General features: G+C 59.9%; 10 protein-coding genes across 10 annotated transcripts; 5 read left to right on the forward strand and 5 right to left on the reverse strand.

Moving 5' to 3' along the window:
- Positions 1-329: 329 nt before the first annotated feature.
- Positions 330-1,303, reverse strand: SPRG_06733 (hypothetical protein). The gene has a single exon (XM_012345540.1). It carries the CDS (start codon positions 1,284-1,286, stop codon positions 357-359), a length of 930 nt encoding a protein of 309 aa, XP_012200930.1. The 5' UTR covers positions 1,287-1,303; the 3' UTR covers positions 330-356.
- Positions 1,304-2,134: 831 nt separating this feature from the next.
- SPRG_06734 (hypothetical protein) lies at positions 2,135-2,548 on the forward strand (the record flags this gene model as incomplete). Its single annotated transcript, XM_012345541.1, has 1 exon — positions 2,135-2,548. A coding segment is annotated over one exon (365 nt), but the record flags the coding sequence as incomplete, so codon positions are not given.
- A 588-nt stretch (positions 2,549-3,136) lies between these two features.
- SPRG_06735 (hypothetical protein) lies at positions 3,137-6,963 on the forward strand. The gene is made up of 12 exons (XM_012345542.1): positions 3,137-4,527; positions 4,571-4,834; positions 4,886-4,952; positions 4,999-5,235; positions 5,277-5,317; positions 5,370-5,568; positions 5,618-5,800; positions 5,854-6,075; positions 6,125-6,231; positions 6,276-6,630; positions 6,676-6,767; positions 6,812-6,963. Exons 1-12 carry the CDS (start codon positions 3,158-3,160, stop codon positions 6,927-6,929), a joined length of 3,255 nt encoding a protein of 1,084 aa, XP_012200932.1. The 5' UTR covers positions 3,137-3,157; the 3' UTR covers positions 6,930-6,963.
- Positions 6,964-6,975: 12 nt separating this feature from the next.
- Positions 6,976-8,048, reverse strand: SPRG_06736 (hypothetical protein; the record flags this gene model as incomplete). Its single annotated transcript, XM_012345543.1, has 4 exons — positions 7,411-8,048; positions 7,253-7,363; positions 7,075-7,207; positions 6,976-7,019 (listed from the first exon to the last, which is right to left on the reverse strand). The coding sequence occupies exons 1-4, from the start codon at positions 8,005-8,007 to the stop codon at positions 6,976-6,978; spliced, it is 885 nt and encodes a 294-aa protein (XP_012200933.1). The 5' UTR covers positions 8,008-8,048.
- A 685-nt stretch (positions 8,049-8,733) lies between these two features.
- Positions 8,734-10,891, forward strand: SPRG_06737 (hypothetical protein). The gene has a single exon (XM_012345544.1). The coding sequence runs from the start codon at positions 8,753-8,755 to the stop codon at positions 10,826-10,828; it is 2,076 nt and encodes a 691-aa protein (XP_012200934.1). The 5' UTR covers positions 8,734-8,752; the 3' UTR covers positions 10,829-10,891.
- A 164-nt stretch (positions 10,892-11,055) lies between these two features.
- Positions 11,056-12,448, reverse strand: SPRG_06738 (hypothetical protein). The gene has a single exon (XM_012345545.1). The coding sequence runs from the start codon at positions 12,404-12,406 to the stop codon at positions 11,129-11,131; it is 1,278 nt and encodes a 425-aa protein (XP_012200935.1). The 5' UTR covers positions 12,407-12,448; the 3' UTR covers positions 11,056-11,128.
- Positions 12,449-12,755: 307 nt separating this feature from the next.
- Positions 12,756-14,924, forward strand: SPRG_06739 (hypothetical protein). The gene is made up of 11 exons (XM_012345546.1): positions 12,756-12,959; positions 13,008-13,104; positions 13,152-13,413; positions 13,463-13,501; positions 13,551-13,602; positions 13,653-13,867; positions 13,906-14,220; positions 14,277-14,351; positions 14,398-14,503; positions 14,546-14,708; positions 14,755-14,924. Exons 1-11 carry the CDS (start codon positions 12,774-12,776, stop codon positions 14,886-14,888), a joined length of 1,644 nt encoding a protein of 547 aa, XP_012200936.1. The 5' UTR covers positions 12,756-12,773; the 3' UTR covers positions 14,889-14,924.
- SPRG_06740 (hypothetical protein) lies at positions 14,925-15,225 on the reverse strand (the record flags this gene model as incomplete). The annotated part of the gene is made up of 2 exons (XM_012345547.1): positions 14,925-15,097; positions 15,150-15,225. The coding sequence occupies 2 exons, from the start codon at positions 15,223-15,225 to the stop codon at positions 14,925-14,927; spliced, it is 249 nt and encodes an 82-aa protein (XP_012200937.1).
- A 2,018-nt stretch (positions 15,226-17,243) lies between these two features.
- On the forward strand, positions 17,244-18,233 carry SPRG_06741 (hypothetical protein; the record flags this gene model as incomplete). The annotated part of the gene is made up of 1 exon (XM_012345548.1): positions 17,244-18,233. One exon carries the CDS (start codon positions 17,244-17,246, stop codon positions 18,231-18,233), a length of 990 nt encoding a protein of 329 aa, XP_012200938.1.
- Positions 18,234-21,982: 3,749 nt separating this feature from the next.
- On the reverse strand, positions 21,983-23,844 carry SPRG_06742 (hypothetical protein). The gene is made up of 5 exons (XM_012345549.1): positions 23,348-23,844; positions 23,125-23,304; positions 22,647-23,076; positions 22,357-22,599; positions 21,983-22,311 (listed from the first exon to the last, which is right to left on the reverse strand). The coding sequence occupies exons 1-4, from the start codon at positions 23,837-23,839 to the stop codon at positions 22,475-22,477; spliced, it is 1,227 nt and encodes a 408-aa protein (XP_012200939.1). The 5' UTR covers positions 23,840-23,844; the 3' UTR covers positions 21,983-22,311; positions 22,357-22,474.
- Between the last annotated feature and the right edge of the window lie 73 nt (positions 23,845-23,917).

The raw sequence follows: 23,917 nt of genomic DNA on the forward strand, positions 1-23,917 counted from the left end.
GCATCAAGCCGTCGCAGAGCGCGTTGAGCGCCTTGGGGCGGTTGAGCTGGATGATGCCCACCTTGCCGTTGACGTCGGTCTTGATGTACTCGAGCGTCTCTACGCCCAGAGCCTGAGCGGGCAGGTCATCCTCCAGGCATACGTACGGGCGCTAAAGGAGCGAGCCAAGCTCGCGTGGCGAAGCGTGCGCGGGAGGCGGAACATGGGCACGAGCGTCAGTCGATTTTGAGCCGCAAGTCCCAAGCAGCAAATCCCTTGCCTTCGAAATTCGATCGCTAACTTCGAACTTCATGTTGAAGTTGCTCAAAGAGCGGGTGGTGCACAGTATTCGCACAACGAAAATGGTTAATATATTATTACCGCATTTGACTGAGACACTTGACAAACTCCGAGTAGGCCAGTTTTCCATCCCGGTTGGCGTCAAAGGCGTCGAGCAGATCGAGGATATCGCGCTCGCTGGCTTGGATACCGAGCACGTCGTGGAGCAGCGCCACGAGTTCGCTGGGCTCAACAAAGCCCGAGCGGTCTTTGTCCGCCGCCTTGAACGCGTCCTTCATGTTGTTGAAAGTCCCAAAGATCTGCCGGTTGAACGTGTGCCGGAGGCGGGCGAGCGCCGGTGGTGCGGCGGCGACCGTGTGCGGGCGGACGTCGGGTCGGTGGTGCATCGACGTCGACTCGAGCTCGCGCATGGGCGGGAACGAAGTGCCATGGGTCGTTTGGCGAAAGTAGTTGCCGTCCGCCTCGTCCTCGCCCGACCCCGGCGTGTAGCGGAGCTCGTCGGTCATGAGCTTGATGAACTCGAGGTACCCGATGCCTCGGTCGTGGTCGCCGGCCGCTTCCTTGTGCGGATACGACGCTTGGACGACGTCAAAGTCTTCGTCTGTCATCGGCAAGCCGAGGTTGGCCATGGAAAACATAAACTCGTCCCGGCTGAGGTACCCTGATCGGTCAATGTCGATCTTGAGGAAGCACGCGCGCAGCGAGTCGTAGCGCTCAAAGAGCTTGGTGCGGATTTGACCGACGAGCGCCCCGGACGCTGGGTCACGGGATGCGGCGGACGAGGTCCAGAGCGCGCGACCCTCCTTGCTCTCGTCGCTGCTCTTGGGGTCCATCGCGGGCTCGGGCGCTGCGTGGACGTGTGCAGCGTCGCTCTGCAAATTGGCGAGGAGCTGCCGTAGCCGCGCCACCTCGTCCTTGGCCGCCTTCCAGTCTCCGTCGGGAATGTCCGAGACGTCGCAGGGCTTTCCGAGCTCCTGGGTCACAACCGTGCTAACGGCACCGCCCATGCTACTATCGTACGGAGGTTTCTCAGCAATCATGAAACGCTAGAAAGGACAGAATGTTTATTCGTCTGCCGTTAGGGATACGCTGGCTTGCGCGCCGACTCGGACACGGCGCACGCCGACGGCGGCCACGTCATTGTCGATCTCACAGCGTCGCCCGGCTCGGAGTCCCATCGAGGGAAGCGCATGCTGCCGCTGTTCGTGGTCCAGAAGCTGTCAAAGTTGTTGTCGTAGTAATAGCGGTGGTGGTGCCAGTGCTTGCGCTCTCGCGCCCCAAACGTGAACCCGAGGATGCTGGCGCCGCCGATCCACCATTTCGCATCACTGGCGAAGAACCACTGCCGAAATTCCTTGGTCGAGGCGAGCGACCGCGTCTGCAGCTCCTTGGCCGTGGCCAAGAACCACGCGCCGACGTTGCTGCTTGGGAAACTCGGGCGTCGCCTTGGACGAACAGAAGCGGCGCGTGGCAGAGGTAGCTCGTTGCATGGTCGAGGAATTTGGCAAATGCGCAAGATATCAAGGGGATGTTGGTCCGCGTAGCCTTTCTGCGACCAACGTTCTCGTTGGATGAGGTACCTCTAATCGGTTGATGGGAATGCGAATCCACATCAACAGCCTCCAGCTGCGTGTCTCTGAGCAACTTAGAAAGGTGTTGTAAAGAGACCATCATTTCGCTCTCGGAATGTCCGTCAATCCACCCCTGGAAATTAAAAAGACATTCGCCTACAAATAAAAGGATAATAAAAAGCCTTGCAAATGTTTCGGGATCCTCGGGATCGCATCAGCAATGTGCACTCACGTCATCCTGCACTCGTTGACGTACTGGATCAACGCGGTCATTTTACCTTTGACCATGAACGCCCTCCGAGCTATTACCACGAAGCGCATTGGCGCCAACGCCCGCCTCGCCGCGCGCCGGTTCACGACCGAGGCAGCGCCCGAGGTGCCCAAGCCCACCACCAAGCTGAGCTACGACGACAAGTGGCACCGGCACTCGAAGAAGTACATTGCCGGCACCTTCATCGCGGCCTACGTCCTCGGGTCCATGGTCTCGCGCGGCTCGTCCTGCGACTCGAAGCGCGAGCTCCGTCACCGCATGCGCGAGATGCACGCTGAGAACCAACACCTCGCGGCCCGCATCGATGGACTCCAGCGTGCGCTCGACGAACAACGGCGGTACCAAGCCCCGTCTGCGGTCGAGCCCTACCGCAAGTAGTATGCATACAATAAATGAAGTACATGAGCAAGCTCCGACAAGTCCGTGAAAGAGTGCTAGTTGGGGAGAGGCTCCGTTGCAATCCGAGGCCATGACTCTAGACATCGAATGGTGCGATGTACTGCCTCCCGACCTGCCCACTGAAGTAAGCTGCTCACGAACGAGATCACTGCTGTGGTGGACCTACGCCCCTTCGAGTTTCTGCGATCGGGTTGGAGCGCCACCGACTGGCGCGTGCGTGCACGGGATGTGCGTTTGGCGCCAAATTTGGAAAATGCCAGATGCTACGGATGCTGCTCGCCGGAGTTGCAAGCGTTGGTTGACAACTATCTTTATATCTTTCTGGAGAACTTGTCTAGTGACGGACCTACCTCGTGCGGTCGATCCTTTTATTGTGCAGTCACTTTTCGGTCCAACTGGTGGAAGCTCGCTGTCGTTCACATGCATTTTGGATGGGGCCCCGTACCCAATCTTTTCATTGGCGCACCATCAGCTGTTTCAATTGTGGGGTACCTAAAACCGATTTGGGGTACCCTACAAACGCTTTAGCGTCGGTTGTATGGCCACGACCCTCGTTCTGAAGGGTCCCTAAAAAAGAGGGGTCCACCTCAAGCGCCAAGATACACACGTAAATTTAGCACGTTGGATTGGTCCTGCGATGAAGCGAAAGTCCATCTCGAGCGACGTCGTCTCGGCGCTGGCCGGCGTCGAGGTGGCCTTCGAGCCGCTGCGCCGCCACGCCGACGACGCGTCGCTGCCGCGCGCCTGCCAGCAGAAGATCAAGGCCATCCACGCAGCGATCGCCGACCTGCGCAAGGAGCTGACGTCGCCGTCCAAGAAGCCCAAGTCGGACGACAAGAGTGAGTTTGTCTGCGTGAAGACAGCCATGGCGCAGCTGCAGATGCGCATCCAGGCCGAGCAGACCACGGGCAAGGTCGACGCGGACGCGACCGAGTCGGAATCGGACGAGGCGCCCCCAAGACGCCTGCGCCGTCCCGCGTTAGCGCACCGCGACGACGACACGGCGTCGGATGAGGACGTCTTGCCGCGCGTGTCGTCGCCGCCCGTGCGCATCAAGGTGGAGCCCTCATCGCCTGCTCCGTTGCCCTTGCACAAGGACTCGGTGGCCACGGACGTCTTTGGTGGCGGTTGGAACGACGACGACAACAGTACAGAGAATGGCAGCGACGAAGACGAAGACGCCGAGGTGCAGGAGCCTGCAAAGGTCCCTGCGGTTGCAGCCTCCGAGGCGTCAGAAAACGAAGAAGCCTCCGAGGATGAAACAGCCTCTGAGGACGAGGCAGCTTTGGCGACTACAGCTACCTCCGTTGTCAAAGCTGGTCGAGCCAATGACGCAGCATCCGAGAGCGAAGCCGCGTCTGAGAGTGAAACCGAAGACGAGGACATGGACGCCACGCAAGACGACGAAGACGAAGGGAGCATCAAGCACGAACCCGGCGCGCAGCTCAGTGCGACGTCGACGCCGGTCTTGCAGCCGACGCCGTCACCGCCCAAGCCGACAAAGTCGCTGTCCCTCAAGGCCACCGTCAAGGTTGAGGTCAAAGCTGAGGCGAAGGCCAAGCCGGCCCTGGTCATCGAAACGTCGCCGCCACCGCGCATCCTCTCCGAGCTCGACTCGATTGCCATCAACCACGCCCAACTGGCCTTGAGCTCTTGCTCCGAAGACGACGAAGATCTCGAAGAAGAGGAGGAAGCTGTCGAGGAGGCCGACAGTGAAGAGAGCGACCAGGACGAGGAGGAAGATACGGACGAAGGGGAAAAGACCGTCGTCGCGACCAAGCCACCGGCGCGGGTCTTCCAACCTGTGCCCGTGCGTCGACCGTCATCGGTGCCGTCGTCCGACTCGGAAGACGACGACGAGCCCTTCCCGAAGAAGCACCTCGTGAGCGCACCCAAGATTTCGGCCGACCTCTGGCCGTCGCTCAGCGAGCTCTACCGGGCGATCGTTCACCCGACAAAACCCGAGCTCCTCCCCAAGAAGTTTGCGTTCCCAGCAACGTACTCGAGGTAGGACTCGCTCCTTTTGAGGATTGGTCGCCATGCGCCGTAGCCTCGACGAGTACATGGGCAACATGAAGCGAGCGATCTTGGAAGAAGCGCTCACGGGCATCCAGGACGTCAACCAGCACGGCGCCGGCACAGACAAGGTCCGGTTCCTCTCGCTGAGCGAATACACCAAAGGGCTCCAGCTCGCGGCGTTCTCGCTGCCCGAGCACCTTGTGTTGACCAACAACGATTTGGTCGAGCTCTGCCGCATGAAGGACAAGCGCCCGTCGCCGCTGCGTGGCGTGGTCTACTCGGCCGCCAACACAAAGTACGACCTCTCCCAATTCAGCTCGGTCTCGGAATCCCTCGTGTGCACTAGCAACAAGGAAGTGACGATCATTTTGTCCGAGAAGCACGAGATCGAAGCCGGCGCCTACTTGATCAAGGTAGCAGCACGATCCGATAGCAAGCTCATATATGGACGCTTGGTAGATCCTCTCAAACCTCACAACGTGCTCCCGTGAGTACCAAGCCGTGTTGTCGCTACCGACGCTGCCGCTCATGCTGCGCAACCTCATTGTCGCCGCCGAGGTCCCGACGTCGAGCCTCGGCCGCGGCGCTGGCGTGCGCCCGATCATGCTGGCCGCGCTGCAAGAAAAATACAACAAATCGCAGCTCCGCGCGATCCAGTCGGCCGTCGAGCGGCCCTTGACGCTCATCCAGGGCCCGGTACCCGCCTCCTCCTCCTTCGCATCTCTGATTTAATGTAGCCGGGCACGGGCAAAACCCGCACCATTGTCGGACTCATCGGGTACCACCCGCTCGCTCGCACGCAAGATCGATGGCTCAGCGCTATTTCGTAGCGCGCTTCTGAGTGGGTCGGGCATGCAGGCGACGACGCAGACCAACGCGCGCGTCTGCGTCGGCGCGTCACTCGGCCTCCAGCTCTCGGAGAAGGACCGCGCCGCGATGGCCGTGCGACTCCTCGTCACGGCGCCAAGCAACGCCGCCGTCGACGTCATCATCCAGCGGCTCCAGGCCGACGGCGTCTTCAACGTCAAGGTACTCAGACCATGCGATCTTATCTTTCCTGTACACGCCGGGGGTGTAGACCAAGACGTACGAAGTGCCGACGATGGTCCGGATCGGGTCGATGCCAGGGCTCAAGCAAACGCCAACGTCGCAGCGCCACAAGAAGCAGTACAAGCAGACGTCGGCGGCGACCATTTACCTCGACCAGCTCGTCGAGCAGCAGCACGGCCAGCGGCGCGACCAAAACTGGAATCATATGCAGGTCGTCGTCGTGCCACCATGAGTCGCGTCGTGGATGCTACCTTGGCGTCGTAGGTGCGGCAAGAAATTCTGCAGAAAGCTCAGATTGTGTTTTGCACGCTCTCGGGCGCGGGCTCGATCTCCATGTGCGACTTTCGGCAGAGCTTTGACGCGGTGATCGTCGACGAAGCGGCGCAGGCCACGGAGGCGAGTTCGCTCATTCCGCTCAAGTTTCAAGCCACGCGCTGGATCCTCGTCGGCGACCACAAACAGCTCCCCGCGACCGTGCTCTCGCCGGTATCGAACCCTGTTCCGATTGCAGAGGCCGACGTCGTCTCGTCGATAGCGCTTGATGCGCATGGGGTACGAGACGAGCATGTTCCAGCGCCTCGTCGCGTCCAACGACGTGCACTTTCTCACCAAGCAGTACCGCATGCACCCGCACATTGCCCAGTACGACGTGTGTACTATCTCAATCTGAATCTCAAATGCTCTAGGTTTCCGTCGGCCATGTTTTACGACGGCCAGCTGCAGCACGGCGGCGTGCCCCGCGCGCGGCCGTACCACGCGACGCCGGCGTACGGCCCGTATGTGTTTTACGACATCTTGCAGGGCGAGCAGAGCAAGGCGGAGGGCTCGACCTCGTACCGCAACTTGCCCGAAGTCGCGTTCATCGTCTCGCTCGTCAAAGGCCTCGTGCAGTCGCATCCTGACTACGCGTTCCGCGGCAAGATTGGCGTCATCTCGCCCTACAAGTCGCAGATCCACGAGCTCTCGACGGCCTTTCTCAAACTCAACTATGGCCAGCTCGTCGAGGTCAACACGGTCGACGGCTTCCAGGGCCGCGAAAAGGTGAGTCTCCAACAGCTCTTCCTTGCCATGACACTTGGCGGCTAGGAAATCATCATTGTCTCGTGCGTCCGGACCGTGCGCGGCCGAGAAAACGCGTTCTGGGGCGACACGCGCCGCATGAACGTGGCCTTGACGCGGTACGTCCTTGGTCGTACTGCTTGAGGCGACTCATCGTCGGTAGCGCCATCTCGAGCTGCTGGGTCGTCGGCAACTCGGCCTTACTGAGCCAGAACACGGCGTGGTGCACGCTCATCGAAGACTGCAAGGCGCGCCTGTGCTACCGCAGCGTCGACCTCTAGAACACCAAGGACCATGGAATTTCATCACGCGTCGTCTACTATATGTCTATTCGTCAAAGGCTGCCGTCGTGCTGGTGAGGGCCGCGTTGACTATTCGCATCGACCATTTCAACACACAGAGATGGTATGGGCGGCGACGACGTACCGGCGGCCGCCGTCGGGAGCTCGGCGTAGACGCCCCGCAACTTCTGGAGCGCAAACTGGTGCAGACGCGCGTTGAGCTCGCGGTCGTCCTTCTCGGGGCGCGCCGTCTTGGTCGACGCAATCGCGCTCGTGCACTATCGCCGCGTCGTTGGCATTAGATCGTAGTCGCGATGACGTACCATGACGAGGCCGACGAGCCCGCGCGTGCTTTGCGCGTTCAAGTCGAGCGCGTGGGCAAAGTGCTTGCGCGCCGTCCGGAGGTTGTCGAGGCCGCCGATCGTGACGTAGAGCTATGCACCAGCATGAGCATCGATCGCTTGCAGCGCATCCTATGAACCTCGGCCAGGCGCGTATGGTTGAGCGCGTCGAGCGGGTTGAGCAGAATGAGCTCCTCGTAGCAAAAGGCAGCGTGCTTGTAGTTGCCGAGGCTCAGGTACAGCTCCGAGAGCTCGCACCACGCGCCAGCATCCGTCTGGAAGCAGCGCAAGAGCGCGTTGAGCTTCGTGATCGCGTCCTCCGTGCGACCTTGGGCCCGCAGCAGCGATACCTGGCGCTTCATCACGAGCATGTTGGCCGGGTTCTTGGCCAAAATGTCCTTGTAGAGCGCGTCGGCCTGCGCGTACTTGCCTTGCGCCTCAAAGATCATGCCTTCGAGGCGAAGCACGCGGGACGAGTCTGGGAACTTGTTCTTGAGCGCGAGGAAGGTAGAGTCGACAACGTCCATAGCGCCAAGGTCGAGCGCGGCGATGAGCACTTGCTCGTGGATCGTCCAGAGCGCGTCGCCGAGGCCACCGCGGGCGACGAGCGCCTGGCCGACCTTGACGACCACGTCGGGCACGCGGAGCTTCTCCTTGCGCACGAACTCGAGCAGCTCGAGGCCCTTCTCGCGGTCGCCATGCGCGGCCGCCGCCAGCTTTGCTTCGTACACGTCCATCTCGCCCGTCGTCAGCCGCCGGTTCTCCAAATCCTTCAGGCAGTAACAGTATAAACACGGGGACGCTAAATAGGTTAAACGTCTTTGACGCGATGTGGACGTTAAATGGGTTCAACGTCCGTGGCGTGTTTTTAGTCACGCGCGATTCACTTGAACACTTGAACGACAAGCGCCGCGCACGCGCTGCTAGCACGGTTGCATCCTAGGCAGAAGCCAAGTAGTTGCTCGGATCGTTACGAGCCTATGGCATACCAAAGCTTCAAGACGGAGCCCAAGTGACCGTGTGGTATTAGCACCTGCAGGAAACAGCCGCCGTATTTTACCTCACAGCCGTGTTCTGCCTTTCATGCATCTTTAACTCAGCCAGTTACCGGTATGATGGTGGAGGCCGATGTGGAGGGCACAAAGCGTCGGTCATTCCAGTGGTGTCCTCGTCTCTGGAGTTCAGCGAACACTTGCATTCCCTTGCTGCTGTCCTGGACCGTCCGCGCGCTGACCTTCTGCGCGGCTTCTACGAGCATCGAGGTCCACGCTTCGCGCTGTCGTTGGCTGCGTCGATGCGTTGGCGAGGGCATCACAATCATTTTCGAGCCCCTCGTGGCAGCACGAGGACGAGGCTTCCTCTAAAGTGCGCCAGACGGCGTACTTTATCGAGTGCGCATGGTTGCGCAATCGCCCGCTAATGCGCAACCACGTCGAAGATCCACTTGGCCGTTGGCAGAATTGCATTTGCCGTCAACGGAAGATGCCGATGAACGTGATCGAGAAGATCCTGTGCCACCACGCGGTCGGCCTGAGCTCGCCCAGCGTGACCGTCGGCGACGTGCTCTGCGTCAACGCCGACTGGACGCTCGCGAGCGAGCTCACGTTCCAGGGCATGGAGACCTTGTATGCGTCGATCGGCCGGCCCAAGCTGCACCGCCCGGACCGCTTCTGGCTCGCGATCGACCACACGGTGGACCCGCGCGTGAACCACCAGTCCAAGCAGCAGGCGCTCATCAAGCTCGCGACCGACTTTGCCTCGGAGCACAACGTCTCGGACTTTTGGGAGCCCAACACGACCATCATGCACACCGAGTTTGCGCGCAAGCGCGCGCAGCCCGGCCAGATCGTCATTGGCGCCGACTCGCACACGTGCAGCGCCGGTGGCATGGGCGCCTTCGCCGCGGGCCTCGGCGCGGGCGACGTCGTCATGCCACTTGTGACGGGCCAGACCTGGTTCAAGGTCCCCGAGGTCGTCTACATTGAGTTTGTCGGTCAACCAGCCCTCGGTATTGGCGGCAAGGACATCATTCTGCACATCCTCGGCCACCTCAAGCGTAACACGGTCGCGTTCGAGCGCGCGGTCTACTACGGCGGCGCAGGCATCGCGCACCTCTCGGACGACGCGCGGTTCGCGATCGCCAACATGAGCACCGAGTTTGGTGCGATCGCCGGCGTCTTTGAGGCCGACGAGATCACGGCGCGCGTGCTGCAAGGCCGGTCGTCGCACAAGGACGAAGGCCTCTACTTCCGCCCGGACGAAGGCTGCAAGTACGCAGCGCACCATGTGATCCGCCTCGACGACGTGCAGTCGATGGTCGCAGTGTACCCGTCGCCCGACAACTGCGCGCCGATTTCGGAGCTCACGCACATGGCGCTCGACGGCTGCTTCATCGGCGCCTGCACGACGACGCAAGAGGACTTGATCCTCGGTGCGATGGTGCTGCAGATCGGCCTGAGCTCGGGCAAGATCCCCGTGTCGCGACACGACAAGCCGTACCGCCGCCGCGTGACGCCCGGGTCGCTCGAGATCGTCGCGCGCCTCGAGACGCTCGGGCTCCTCAGCGTCTACGAGGCCGCGGGCTTTACCGTCGGCGTGCCGTCGTGCTCGTTCTGCGTGGGCATTGGCGCCGACGTGGCGCTCGAGGGCGAAGTCTGGCTCACGTCGCAGAACCGCAACTTCCGCAACCGCATGGGCCGCGGCTCGATCGGACACCTCGCGTCGGCCGTCGCCGTCGCCGCGTCCAGCTTCTCGATGACCGTGACGGACCCGGCGCCGTTTGTCGCGCAGATCGACTTTGCCTTGTTTGACGCGTACCGCGAGTGGTCGCCTTCGAGCTTTGCGCCGGCCTATGCGATCGCGGCGCCGGCGCCGGTGCTGAGTGCGATCTCCGTGCCCGAGTCCCCGGCGTCGCCGACCGCCAAGCCACCGCCGGCGCAGTTCTCTGGCCGCGTCCAGGTCTTTGAGGACAACGTGGACACGGACGCGATCATTCCGGCGCAGTTTATGGGCCTCAACCCGACGTCGCCGCTGTGGCCCGCCGACTGCAAGACGGAGGAAGAGGTCCTCGCGTCCAAGTCGTTTGCGTACACGCGGCCCGAGTTTGTGCAGCGCGCGCGGGACGGCGCCAACATCATCGTCGCGGGCTCGGCCTTTGGCTCGGGCTCGTCGCGCGAAGAAGCCGCGCGCTGCCTCAAAGCCTTGGGCATCCAGGCGGTCATCGCCAAGTCGTTTGCGTACATTTACGCACGCAACCAACCGAATAATGCGCTCCTCGGCATCGTCATCACAGACGAGCGCTTCCATACGCTCGCGACCGAAGGCGCCGAGGTCCACGTAGACCTGCCCGGCCGCGTCGTCGTCGTGAGTGGCGAGTCGTTCCCGTTCCAACTCACGGCGCTCGAGGAGAGCTTCCTCAACGGCGGCGGGCTCCAGCAGCTCTTCCGCCGGTACAAGACCGACCTCTTCCGCGCCGCAATGCAGCAAAAGTCGAGCTCGTCGACGGCGTGCGGCAGCAGCACCGAGTGCGGGTCGCCGGGCGCCAGCGAGCAGTGGTAGCCATCCACCTTCCTAGACGTCGTATTAGATATTAACATTTATAAAAAAGAGCTATATAATCCCATGAGCAGCACCCATCCAGTAGTATGCCAACGTCCTCGTCGTCCTTGCTGCACGTAACTTGAGCGGGCCAAAGCGAGCCCGGGATCCCGCGCGCTCGGTTGTCGTCTGCAAGCGCTGCTTTCACTGCACCCCGACCCCTACCCCAACCCTAATCAAATGAAAAGCATGGACAGATGTGTAAATACACCAAGGTCGACGAGCCGTCGCCGTGGTATGATTAGAAGCGTAGGGATATATCTATTCGTTGAAGAGTTCGCGGCGCACGAGGGGCGTGATCTGGTGGTGCACGTGCGTCTTGAGGAGGAGCTTCATGCCCTCGCGGTGGTCCTTGGAGATGTCGTTCTTGTAGCGCTCGACAAACACGAGCAGCGCCTGGTGCCACAAGACCGGCATGACGCGGTCGTCGTTGCAAAAGCTCACAAAGTGCGTCGCGAGCGCGCCAATCACGCGCGTCGGCAGCGAGTACTTCTTGTTGAGCAGAATCTTGATAAAGACCGAGTTGGCGCCCGAGTACGGCAGCTCCGCGAGCTTCATGAGCGCCGCCGCCGAGTGGATGACCGGCACCGAGACCTTGGAGAGCGCCGAGCCGATGATGACGGCCTCGCGGTTGGTGCAGTCGCGGCCTTCGCAGAGCGGGAGGATGATGCCCTTGTAGAACGCCTGCGGCTTGTACAGCGCCTTCTTGAGCGCCATGAACAAGTGAAAGTTGAGGCGCTTGTTGTCGCGGATGTCCTGGCGACAGTGCTCGAGGAGGAAGACGTTGAAGAAGCGCTGCGCCATCTTCGGGTTCAAGTTGGACGCGAAGAGGCGCGTGGCTGCGCGCATCGCGTGCGGCGACCACTTGTCGGGCGTCGTGAGCCAGAGGATGTCCTCCCAGTAGCTCAGCGACGGGATGATCTTGAACGCCTTCGGGAGCTTCCCGCTCGTGTAGCGCTGGAGGATCTTGCCGACGCCCGTGTACACCTCGACGATCTTCGGGTCAAACTGCTGCGGCTGGCCGCGGACGTCGTCGTCCATCTCGCCGGCCTCGCGCGCCTCCTTCTCGTGGATCTTGCCCATGATGATGTCGGCGAGGTTGCGGCGCTCCGAGCCGCCGATGAGGAAGTTGGCGAGCACCTTCTCGTCCTCTTCGCAGATCTCGACGTCCTCGACGTAGCCGTTGTTGAGGCGGACGAGCTCGTCGTCGTCGTCGTCGGCCATGTCGTTGAAGCCGCCATCGTCCGAGTCACTGTCGTCGTCCGAGTCGCTGTCGTCGGCCATCGGCGCAGGAGTCGTCTGGCGCGCCGGCGTCTGCTTGCGGTAGAGCGCAGCTTCCTCGGCCTGCTGCTGGCGCGCCAACGCCAGCGTCTTGCTCGTGAGCTTCTGCGGCACGTAGGCGTCGCCCTCGTCGTCCGAGGAGCCGTCGTCGTCCGAGCCGGCGGCCTTGACCTTGTACTTGGGCTTGGCGTCGTACGCGAGCTGCTTCTCGAGCGCGCACGCGCGCTTGCCCTTCGTCGCCTTCTTCTCCTTGGGCATAAGAACCGGATTTGGCTCACCAACCAAACGGCCAATTCGAATCCAGCCAATCAATGCACGCGACTCAACCCGCGAGCTTGGGTGGTGTGGTCCCGTTCGGCATGTGCCGAAAATAAAGACACCGCAAGGTGCGAGGTACTACTGCAGCACACGGCCTAGCCTCGCGACTGCAGCGGCGCCAGAAGCACCTGCTCTCGGACCTCACCACATAGTCAGCACGACGGTAGCCAGTGCAGTTAACGGCGTCGACCGCGCTAGCTTCAACTCTGCACGTATTGATATCCTTTCAAATTCGATATACGGGATGTTGAATACGGCGGTAAAACACAGGTCTCTGTCATTTTATAGTGCCGGGTGGAGCAAGAAGATGCTGACGGGGAAGACGTCGACGGACAACCGCCATCTCTCCAAGTCCAACTGGGCGCTGCCGACCGAGTCGGAGGGCCATGCGCCCATGTCGCTGCGCTACATGAACGAGTTCGTCGGGAAGCTCCAGTGCGCGCCGAACCTCCTGCAGATGGGCATCTTCCCGGACGCCAAGGAGGTGACTGAGGTACGACATGCATGCATCTCGTGAGGATGATCCTATGGGGCGCATTAGAGCATGGGCCTCTTCAACGCCACGCGTCGCTTCCTCGACATTGACGAAGGCAACCCGGCTGAAGATGGCATCGTCGTCGTCGGCGATGGCTCGACCCGTACACGCTTTCTCCTCGTTGTCTTCCAAGAAGCTCATGGCATGTAGCGCGGACGGCCGTCATGTTTGCGTACCGCACCAAGGGCTGGACGTGCTACAGCGTGGACCCCGAGATGCGTCTCTCGACGCCGGACGCGCCCGTGCCCTGGGAGGGCATCCAGCAGGTCGTGCCCATCCGCGCCAAGATCGAAGACATTCGCATCAAGCTCCGGCGCGCGATCGTGCTTCTCGTGCACGCCCACGTGACGCTCGACCAGGCGCTCTCGTCCATCGAGGCCGAGTCCATCGTCGGCGTCGTGACCCTACCCTGGTACACTGGCCCATATTCCGCTGCATCTCCTCATCGATACATGTACTAGCTGCAACTGGTATGGGCAGCAGGAAGTGCTCTTCCAGCGGTAGGCGATATCGCTTGCACGTGTCCTCCTCTGACGCCTGCGGATGTAGACCGCCCGACATTGTGTTCGATGACTTCAGCATCCTCTCCGACCACCGCGAGGTAGAGAGATGGACATGTGCTACGTAGCTCCATCATGCGCTTCTTTCTAGTTGCGTCTCTGGGTCGGCGATCGCACGGCCAACGTCGCCTCGGTGGATGTCAACCCGTCGACGCAGGCCATGAAGGGCTGCGTCGTCAAGACGTACGTGACGCCGGTGCTCGAAGCGAGGCCCGAGGACGCGTACATCGACAAGGTCCTCTCGTCGTCTGCGTCGGTCGAGGCCATCGCGAATGTCTTGGCGCCGGCCACGACCCTCCTCCAGCGGTACGACTCGGCTTTCGGTTGAAGCAACGGGCGTGTAGGTTTCTCTTGCCGCAGTGTCGCGTGGGCCTCCTCGGCGACAACGCCGGCATGTTTGCGTCGCACTTGCAGTCCACGTACCCGGCGCTGCACCTCGACATCCGCGCGGTCGCCAAGGACGAAGCAGTCTTTGACGTCGTCGTCGACGTTGGCGTGCTCCACGAACTGCTCTTCAGCATCGAGTCGCGCCAAGCGTCGGCGTTCGTACAGACCGTGTGTCAGTATGCGTCATCGCGCGTCGACTCTCGCTACGCCCACGCCGGCTTCATCTCGATCACGCCCCGGCGCAAGCTCAAGGGGGCTGCGTACTTTACCCAGTACGTTCTTCTTCCGACGCTGCGGACGAAATTGAAGGCATCTCATGGCCACCTAGTGCGTCGTTGGGCTGGCAGTTTGAGTGGTTCAAGCTCGAAAACCATGCGTCGCTCGTGCTCTGTGGCTGGTTGCGGTATGCACTTGCTGGTATATACATCGTCGTGGATGGAATGATCTAGGGCCGCCAAGGACACGTCGCAGGATTACCCGTCCGTTGAAGCCATCACGCGCGACATTAGCGCTGTCTATAGCACGCACGGTCCTCTGCTTCCTGGCGCTGTCGAGGTACACTCGCATAATCCCAAGCACTTTCTTTACAGTGGGTAGCTCACGGGCGAACTCCTCCGCCTGCGCATCAAGCACAAGCACCTGACTTTCGCAGACATGAAAACATCCCTCGGCGAGATGGTCCAGATCGTCCTCAACAAGATGGAGCTCGTCCAGGGCCAGTACTCGATCCCGCAATGCCTCGTCCGTCACTTGCGCGCAGGTTCGCGCACTCGATCTTCACGGAGGTCTCTCACCATGAAGAACAGGCGACGTCGTTCGCGTCATTGGCTCGTACGACGCGTCCGTGGTCGACGCCAAGAAGCTCAACGTGTCGCACGTGGCCATCGAAACCCTCGCGCCGCGCGAAGACGCCAAGCTCTACTTTGGTCTCCCCCAATAGAAAGAATACATCAACTTGACAGATTGAAGCAAGACGTCAATCGTAGTGAAAGGGCGAACCAACGTAGGCGTCGACAAAAGGGATTTTGGGGCTGTCCACGCCACAGGACCGGCACGCATCTGGGAACTGGATCTGGCGCAGCTCGAGGAAGAGCACTTGGCAGCTCGCGTGCTGGCAGAAGACGCTCCACTGGTGCTGGCTGGGAAACTCTAGAAGGACGCACTTGACAGAGTCGAGATGGCCGCGTACCGCTCGTCGCACCAAACACGTAGCCCGATGCGAGACGACACGCGGGCAGGTTGACGCTGCGGCAGATGCACCTGCAGCAGCGTCGCATCAGTGCAGAACGCTGCGCTGTCTTGGACGAGCGCGACGCTCACGCTGGCAGCTGTAGCAAGGCGCTGCGACCAAGGGGCCATGAGGTGGCATGAAACCTGCCAAGAATAGGCACCAACAATGACAATGATCCGAAGGCTGGCAGCTAAACAATGCGTGAAATCAAGGATCAAGGGACATGGATTCATCTACCATAATGAACGACGCGTGCAGATCGTGTCCAAGCTATGACGCCGCGCCAGCATCCAACGAGCTTTTTTCGATGTTTTGGCCGCATGGGCCGAAGTGATTGCTAAGTGATTGCGGGCTCGTCGACCTGGAGAAGACGCACGACCAATCATGGACAAAAGCTCGACCTCGGATAGTGATTTAATAACAAAAAACAATGCATTGATTGATGCGCACTGCGAAAATCAAGTTTTCGCTCGCTGCCGGAGAAGCTCGCTCACAGGATGTTTGCATCCATGCAGCTGCTTCTCGAGCACAACCGAGTCCTCGGGCACTGAGAGCCTCTCAGTACCCCGAGCAGTCGTTTGAGTTCGAGGCGCAGCCGCATGGATGCGAACATCCTTTGGGAGAGTTTCTCCGATTTTGCTCGAGGCGCGGAAAGCTTGTGAAGGCTACGTGCCAGGCTCACCGCATCGAGCCGCTTGAACATCGTGCTGCTGCGCGCTGTTGCCGTGCCGCCGAGATCGTCAGCCGGAAAGTGGTGGGCCTCCTTCGAAGCGTCTTGGCGGCCCACACCAGCCGGACGACGGGAAACAAAGAACCTCATTAACGCCATTGCAAATTGAAAAATGGCCTCTGGACGCGGAGCCGGCGTCAAAAATCGATTCGTTCGTCGTTCGTAGCGTCAGATGGATGCTTCAACGATCGCCTTCTCCACGAGGCTCCTTTACGCCGCAGCCGACAGCTACTTGTGTTGCAGCGGGCGTTCGCACGTGTGACGCTGCCGGCGCGACGGTGGTGTGGATCCGAACTGTGGCACGATCGCTGGCGTCATGAGTGAAGGTCTTTTAATTCTTGCATCTCCCGGTGCCACGTCACGGAGGTTCTCTGAACAGATGCTCTTTCTTCGTTGCGTACGCTAGGTTGAGAAACTTGATCCAGGCAGGCGGAGGCAGGAGCGCGATTCCCGGGACATTGTTCGGATAGAGTCGTTTGACCGATCGATGAACGTCAAAGGCGCTGCCGACGACGTTGGGATATGTCGCCACACGTGGCACGATCGCTGGCGTCATGAGTGAAGGTCTTTTAATTCTTGCATCTCCCGGTGCCACGTCACGGAGGATCTCTGAACAGATGCTGACCACAACCACATGCGGAAGGCAGTGGGCGGAAAGACAACCGAGTGGATAGTCTCATCGTTCAGGGATAGAGTAGCTAGCAAAGTACATCGTCGGCAACGGCCTCGAATTCATTGGCGCTGCTACTAGCTAGGTTTTCAGTTCTAGCGCTGCGGCACATGATAAAAAGTTCAAACGATGGACAATGGAGCTGGTGGGCTTGGTTCGAGGACCCAAGCATCGATGCACGCAACTTCAACGCGTTGACTCTCGGCAGCCACGTCGTTCCGTACATTGAAGTACACATTGTACTGTAGTCGCAGACCACAGAAGTGGTTCTCAAAAGCTGGTCTGCGAGGTCGAGCTACCCTCGTCATTACTGATTGCAACAACTGCGCGCACGTGGATATCGGCCACGAATCTGTTTCACCCAACCTCCAAAACACTTGGTCGCAGCGGCGTCATTCGACCGCACGTTCTCCATGACGTGGCAGTGCGAGATTCAAGAAGAGCAAGAGCGTCACGCACAGATTCGGTGGCACGCCGCTGTTTGTGGGGTGTAAAGCTACCGTAGCGTCGGGCGCTGCAAGTAGCTATTGCTGGTGCTCAGGATTCCGGTAAAGGAGCCCCGTACACGCTCGTTGAAGCGTTGCTTTGCGGCGCTGGTCCGGATTGCGCCTTCAAGGTGGTGCGCGCAAGGATGTATATCTTACTTTTCAACGTGCCGCCTTCCATGAAGCTGGCTTCGTTCCTCGTGCACGGCCCCACACACGACGCCAAGGTGGAAGCTCGCGTCTTTGCTGGAGAGCCGTTCAACGACAAGGCGACGGCGTCTGCACCAGCACTCGACGGTGCTGTCATGGCTGCGACCGACGATTCGACCAAGATGCCTGCGGCAGCGCCCAGCGACTCGACGAAGACTCCAGCGGCCGCTCTCACTGACAAGATCAAGACGCCCAAGGCGACTTCGACAGTGTTGCGCTTAGACATCGCTCGTCTGCGCCTCGAAGCGGACGACGAGCGCCACGCTCTGGAAGGAATGACGTCCATTTTCGACCTAACGGAGCGGTACGGCAACCTCCTCGAGCCCGTCATGACGGACGCGGTGCTCTTCGACAGCCTCGTCTTTGCGTGCGGCGCGGTCCCGGCGATCGCCCATCGGTTCCCGTTGCTCTTTGACGCGACGGAGCATCCAAGCGCCGATGCTAAAAACATCGACGGCGCCGTCCGCTTTGGCCAGTACGCCTACTACATCGCCGACGTCCCGCCGTCGCTCAACTACGTCAACGTGCTGCTCTCGGACTCGATCGCGGGGCTTGCGGCGCTTCGTCGGGCAACGTCGGCCCGCCGCCGTGTGTACGCCTCGGTCTCGCAAGTGGAAGTCCCGACGCCCGACATCTCCATCGTGGCCCTCGGCGCCGTCGAATGGCAGGCCGTCTTCGAGTTCGTCGACGAGAAGGTGCTCGCCAAGGACCTCTTCGCGGCCATGTTCCTGCGGCTGCGCGCGGTGCGCATTGCGACGGCCTTCAAGCAGCCATCGCGGCTCTCGGCCCTCCACGAATGGATCATGGACGAGCACCGCGAGAAGCTTCGCAAGGCGCACGCGCGGCTCGCAGCCTTGCACGAGGAGATTGCCGAGCTAACGGCCAAGCGCGAAGGCGCCGACAAGCTCTCTCCGGAAGAGCAGGCTGCGTATGATGCCCTCTTTCCGCAAGGGGCGTAGCGTTGAATCTGTCTTGTAATTGAAGAACGATTACCACGAGCGTAGCGAGTGCCTTTCGCATCGATGCGCCAACCACGAGTGTAGCGTGTGCACGTGCGATAGTGCATGGCAGCGCGGTAGGATAATCTGCGCGATAGAGCATTCAGTTTTGATGGACCCCTTGCGATAGCGCTGGACCTCGATGCCACGCGTGGTGTTGGATCAAAGTGTTAGATCGCGATGGTGGAATCGTATCCGGATGTTACAATTGATTGGCAGGTTTCATTTGCAATGCGCGCGCGAAGCACAGAGCAGGAGACCCGGCCATGGTCGGACGCCAACATAGCGGGCCGAGCGTCAGCACGAGCAGCGGAAGCGCCAAGCCGCGAGCACCCCGGCGACAGCGACTGCGATCGTGGAGGCCAAGGTGCTGCGTCGGAATATTGCGTCGCCAGATAGATAGATCTGCGGCGGCTGCTCTTTCTGGCGAAGCGTGCGCGTGCAGCGGCCGCGCCTGTCACGATAGAATCGCTGGGCCTGTCAATCCGAGTTGCAATCCCTTCAAATGACCTCTTCGACGTTATATGTCCGGCAACGCTGATCTTGCCGCGATGCTGGAGCAAGCTGTTGCGGCCTCTATGCAAGAAGCGTCCGGCTATGCAGTTTGGACCCGAGTGCTGAAAGGATGCGAGGGTTTGGGTGGCTAAAAAAGAGCTCCTTCCGGCGACGGCTTTAACCATAACAGGCCACATCTTAGCAAGATCGGGACCAGAGCTACCGCACAGACATACCGCCAGGTTGCACGCTGCCTGATACCAAACCGACATAAAAAGCTCGATGGCACCCTGCACAAACTTTCTGCACGAATCAAACTATTGCACATGCTACGCAGAAAGACGGCTAGATGGTCCACCGCATCTAAACCACAAAGACCAACCACGCCCTGCCCCAAGAAAACACGAGGTGTGGGGCAGGGTACGCTAAACTTCAATGCACATGATTCCGTACACCGACGAGCCCAAACCTCGATACACGTAGTACACGATCCCAGCGCTAGATTGCACGCTACCCCAACGCAAAACCTCAACCAAAGAGCTTGACCAAAACTTGCCCCATGAAAACACTCTACTCAGTAGTGGCTCAATTCTTAATTTTTCTAGCCAACAAGACTTGGTTCAGGACCTCGTCTTAAATAGTGTGGGCACCATTCAGCATAACGACGAGTAGCAGCCCACAGACGCGCCAGCGCCACGTAGCAGCCGTGTATACCTCCCCACACACTTCTCGAAGGACCTACATGTCGTTTCCGACGCTGCACGTAGCGCAATCACGCGCAAATCCATTTTCCATTTTTCGAGGTGGTGGCAGAATTGCCTAAATACTTCACGTGACATCGCGGGGTTCCAAAGCTCCAAGGACCGTAAAACTGGCTACCACAGTTGGCAATGGGTCTTGACCCGGTGTGCGACCAGCTTGTTGGTTGCCGTCGTTGCTTGGGCACTCACACCAAACTCGAACTGCCGAGCGTAGGTTTTCAGGATATTCGACATGCAATTTTGGTTGAAAATGCGTCGAAATCGCGGAAACCGAGGACGCCATCTCTTTTATTAATGTTGGAGAGCGTGTTGCACGTGGCTGATGAAGGCAAAGTGCGCGGGGTACCGCTGTGTGATGAGGCCTCGTATCGTGATACAGTATTTCGGTATAGCTAAAAAGCACACTATATCAAAATATTGTTTGCCGCTGTCATTTTCTCTCGCTACAGAGCTCGCTCGGCGACATCACATAGCATTTTGGACTCCCCAATGTGTGGTCTAGCACTCTGGTAAGTATGGGCGATTTCATTTTCAAACTTCATTTTGGTCGATCCGCCGGCGCGGCGGGCCTGTGAAGCAAAATATGGTTATTTATGGTTGTAAATGGCGAACGCCAATAGTAACGACCGGCGACGCCAGAAAGACGACGCCGAGGCTCCTCGGGCACCACTGACGCTGCTGCATTGTGCTCGAGGAGACTCTATCAACAGTCTCTACGCATACGCCATCACGAGGTATCGCTCGGTCGCAATGCAGCGTTCTGCGTCGGTCTCCCTCATTTTCATCAACGCCAGGTGAAAGCGTTTCAGCCAATCAGAGCGACAAGCAATTTACTTTGGCACCAATCACCAGTGTTCTTGCTGCAGTTCTCCAACCGGTCATCGCAGCGCCACCAGCCCAGGCACGTGGTACGTGGTAAGCCGTGTACAGGCCTCATGCCGAGGCGCTCACGCGACGTCGCTGTAGGTATGGCCCAGCCTATCCATGCGTGACTCTTTTGGCTCTCAGACTGTGGTTCTAGAAGCTCTTGCGCCTCGACCAAGCGTTGGATATGCATGCAAGGTCACCTGGCTCAAGAGCGTAGTTGAGCTGTTCTCGCACCATACCAGCTTACATGCATTAGTGTGGGAGCTTAAATTGGGGACACAATCAAGCACTGGCTGCCTTGTTGCAATGTGTGCTTCGCTCTCACTGCGATGAGCCGGAGGTCTTGTCGGTTGACTTCAAGCCGTCATGTCACAAATCCGAAGGCCATCGACGGAAGCGGTACTTACGAGCTGGTTGGGTTGGCCCGCCTCGAAACTGGCTCCGACTGCAACGAGCACTAGCACTGGAGCACATTTTCAATTTGGATTGGATCGTGCCGGGCCCATGGTGCTCGAGGACACCTTAGTCCGCGCCTCACGACACGCGGGCCCGCACCTCGCCCTCGACGTTGAAGTGCTTCGGAGGGTCATCGACCAAGATCAAGTGCGGCGCCATGGCCGCCGCGCCATCATCAACTTGTTCAAGGACCTAACCAATTCCTATGGGGTCGGAATTCGTTGGGTCCTTGAACAAGTTGACGATGGCGCGGCGGCCATGGCGCCGCACTTGATCTTGGTCGATGATCCTTCGAAGCACTTCAACGTCGAGGGCGAGGTGCGGGCCCGCGTGCCGTGAGGCGCGGATTAAGGTGTCCTCGAGCAGCACCATGGGCCGGCACGATCTAATCCAAATTGAAAATGTGCTCGAGTGCTATTAGTGCGCGTTGCAGTCGGAGCCAGTTTCGAGGCGGGCCAACCCAACCAGCATGTCACCGAATCTGTGCGTGACGCTCTTGCTCTTCTTGAATCTCGCACTGCCACGTCATGGAGAACGTGCGGTCGAATGACGTTTGCTGCGACCAAGTGTTTTGGAGGTTGGGCGGAACAGATTCGTGGCCGATATCCACGTGCGCGCAGTTGTTGCAATCAGTAATGACGAGGGTAGCTCGACCTCGCAGACCAGCTTTTTAGGACCACAATTGTGATTTGCTACCGCAGTACAATGTACTTCAATGTACGGAACGACGTGGCTGCCGAGAGTCACCGACGTTGAAGTTGCGTGCATCGATGCTTGGGTCCTCGAACCAAGCCCACCAGTTCCATTGTCTACTTTGAGGTACACGGTGGTGGAATCGAAACCTATAAGCCAGAATCTACGCCAATGAATGCGAGGCCGTCGCCAACGATGTACTTTGCTAGCACTGAACGATGTGACGATCCTCTTGGCTGCCCTTCCGCCTGTGGTCAGCATCTGTTCAGCAAAGATCCTCCGTGACGTGGCACAGCTAGGTCAAGCCAATCACTCGCTCACCGTTCGTACCGCATTTCGTGTGGCGACAGATCCCAACGTCGTCGGCAGCGTAGTTACGGTACAGTACCTATCTGCGATGTTGAAGCTGCGGTGGAGTCCTGTAGCCAAGACACTTGCTGCAGAGAAAAAACAATTTTGATAACATTTTTCAATGCACGAGTGGTGTCTACGCCGTCCACATGTCGTCGACAAAGTCAATGTGGCTCGAGAACGGGAACGGCCCATCAAAGCTCTGGACGATCTGCGTCGCGGTCGACGCCAGTACGGCCGCGTAGTCGAGGGTCGGGTACGCTGCGGCGTTGGCTGCGAACGACTGCGGATGCCACTCGACGTCAAAATCAAACGCCTTGATGCTGTGGAACTTGGCTTGGTACTGCCGAAGCGTCTCGTACGGCATAAAGTAGAAGCCGCACTGCGCCGGGTCATTAGGTCGCACGTGCCATGGCCTATATGCAGTGTCATCTACTCATCTGCAAGAAATCACGCCGTACGCGATAAGCGTCGTGACGGTGGTCAGCTGCATGGGCGGCAAGCACCAGTCCGTCCCGACCTGCGTCACGTTGTCGTGGTCCCAGAGACAAAGCGTCGCCATCGCGTCCCCGCCGAGCGTCACGTTCTTGAGGTACTGGGTCGTGGATCGATTCGCGTGGCGGAGTTCCAGCGGGCGAAGGCTCTCGCTGCCGTCAAGGGCCAGACACTCGTCGAGGCTTTGGCACGTGAGCCAGTTGAGCGGACTAGCCAGCTATGACGACGACTCACTTCCATCGAAATAAGCTCTTACTTGTAGCTGTTGGGGCACACGCTGAGCTCGTCGTCGTACGAAATGGTCTGCGAAAAGTACGCGATCGAGTGCGAGTTGCGCGTCGGGCTATCGGCCCACGAGTTTTGAGAATAAAACCACCCGTGTGGCCCTCCTGCGTCATGAAGGCGTCGTTGTAGCCGACCGCCAGCATGGCGTGGCCGCCCGAGAAGGTCATCTCAGGCGCGTGGTAGAACTCGCCTTGCATGTTGAGCCCGCTGTTCTTGAGCGTGTCGTTCGAGCGGACGCAGCAGACGTGCGGCCAGAGCGACCGCGGACACGGTGCGCAGGTCGGCCCGGTGCTCGGGAGGAAGTGCGGCACCGACACGATCGGCGTCGAGAACGCGAGCACCTTTTGCGTTGACGCGAGCCGCTTCTTGATGCTGAGGTCGTCGTAGAACGAATGGACCGCCTGCCGCGTCGACGATGACACGATCTCATGGGGTGTTGCAGCACGTACCTTGACGCGAAAGCGCAGCGGGTTGTGAGCGAGCGACTCGTTGAAGCCAGGACAGGCGCTGTCGTTGCCCGGGAGGACCGTGTACGGGCACACGCTGTGCGGCAGGACTTGGCGCCGGAGACCGTTCTCGAGGTAGTAGAGGTTCACAACTTCGCCGCCTTCGGTCGAGTGGTTCCACACCTACACGCGTGTCACGAAGCATATGCAGCGGATGGCGACGGACCTGGTCGCCCGCGATGCGGCAGTTCTTCTGCTGCGGCGAATTCGCGGGGCCGTCGCAGAGACGCATGACAGAGATGCCGTACGCTTGCTCGGAGAAGGCAACGTACTCGGTGGGCGCCAGCCACCCGCGGCGATGGCCCTCGGCCCGGTACGACCATTCGAGGTACCCGATTGAGGCAAAGTCCCAGCACGTCCCGCGGCCCATCTGGCTCTTGTACGGCGTCACGTCTGCAGCCGCCCACTTGGGCGGCAGAAGGGCCAAGGGAATACCGAGCTCGCTGCTACGGTGCGGCTCGGGCGGCGACGCCCGTGGGAAGAGCGCGAGGCCCAGCAGTACCATCGAGAGGAAGCCAATGACGTTCACGAGGAGGAGGAGGTGCGAGAGCCGCCACGTCGCAGCCATCGGCGGGCCGCCCGACGTCCCGTACGTCGTCGGCAGCAGCGGCGGGTACGTGGTTTGCATCTCAAAAATCGAACTGTTGCGATCTTGCATCGCGGCCAATCCAGCCAATCCTCGTCAAGTTGAAGTATATACTCGCCTGTGATTGGCTACACAAAGGTCCATGTCCCG

This window comes from Saprolegnia parasitica (genome assembly GCF_000151545.1).
Source record: "Saprolegnia parasitica CBS 223.65 unplaced genomic scaffold supercont2.23, whole genome shotgun sequence".
NCBI lineage: Eukaryota > Oomycota > Saprolegniomycetes > Saprolegniales > Saprolegniaceae > Saprolegnia > Saprolegnia parasitica.

Bases quoted from the DNA above. Each gene is read 5' to 3' on its own strand.
- SPRG_06733 (XM_012345540.1), bottom strand. From the start codon at position 1,286: ATGGGCGGTGCCGTTAGCACGGTTGTGACCCAGGAGCTCGGAAAGCCC.
- SPRG_06735 (XM_012345542.1), top strand. From the start codon at position 3,158: ATGAAGCGAAAGTCCATCTCGAGCGACGTCGTCTCGGCGCTGGCCGGC. The intron at 4,835-4,885 runs GTACGACCTCTC...CGTGTGCACTAG, and splicing joins TACTCGGCCGCCAACACAAA to CAACAAGGAAGTGACGATCA. The intron at 5,569-5,617 runs GTACTCAGACCA...CCGGGGGTGTAG, and splicing joins ACGGCGTCTTCAACGTCAAG to ACCAAGACGTACGAAGTGCC.
- SPRG_06737 (XM_012345544.1), top strand. From the start codon at position 8,753: ATGCCGATGAACGTGATCGAGAAGATCCTGTGCCACCACGCGGTCGGC.
- SPRG_06738 (XM_012345545.1), bottom strand. From the start codon at position 12,406: ATGCCCAAGGAGAAGAAGGCGACGAAGGGCAAGCGCGCGTGCGCGCTC.
- SPRG_06739 (XM_012345546.1), top strand. From the start codon at position 12,774: ATGCTGACGGGGAAGACGTCGACGGACAACCGCCATCTCTCCAAGTCC. The intron at 13,502-13,550 runs GTAGGCGATATC...CTGCGGATGTAG, and splicing joins CAGGAAGTGCTCTTCCAGCG to ACCGCCCGACATTGTGTTCG. The intron at 13,868-13,905 runs GTACGACTCGGC...ACGGGCGTGTAG, and splicing joins GCCACGACCCTCCTCCAGCG to GTTTCTCTTGCCGCAGTGTC.
- SPRG_06742 (XM_012345549.1), bottom strand. From the start codon at position 23,839: ATGCAAGATCGCAACAGTTCGATTTTTGAGATGCAAACCACGTACCCG. The intron at 23,077-23,124 runs GTACGTGCTGCA...TCGACGCGGCAG, and splicing joins CGCTGCGCTTTCGCGTCAAG to GCGGTCCATTCGTTCTACGA. The intron at 22,600-22,646 runs GTAAGAGCTTAT...ATAGCTGGCTAG, and splicing joins GTGTGCCCCAACAGCTACAA to TCCGCTCAACTGGCTCACGT.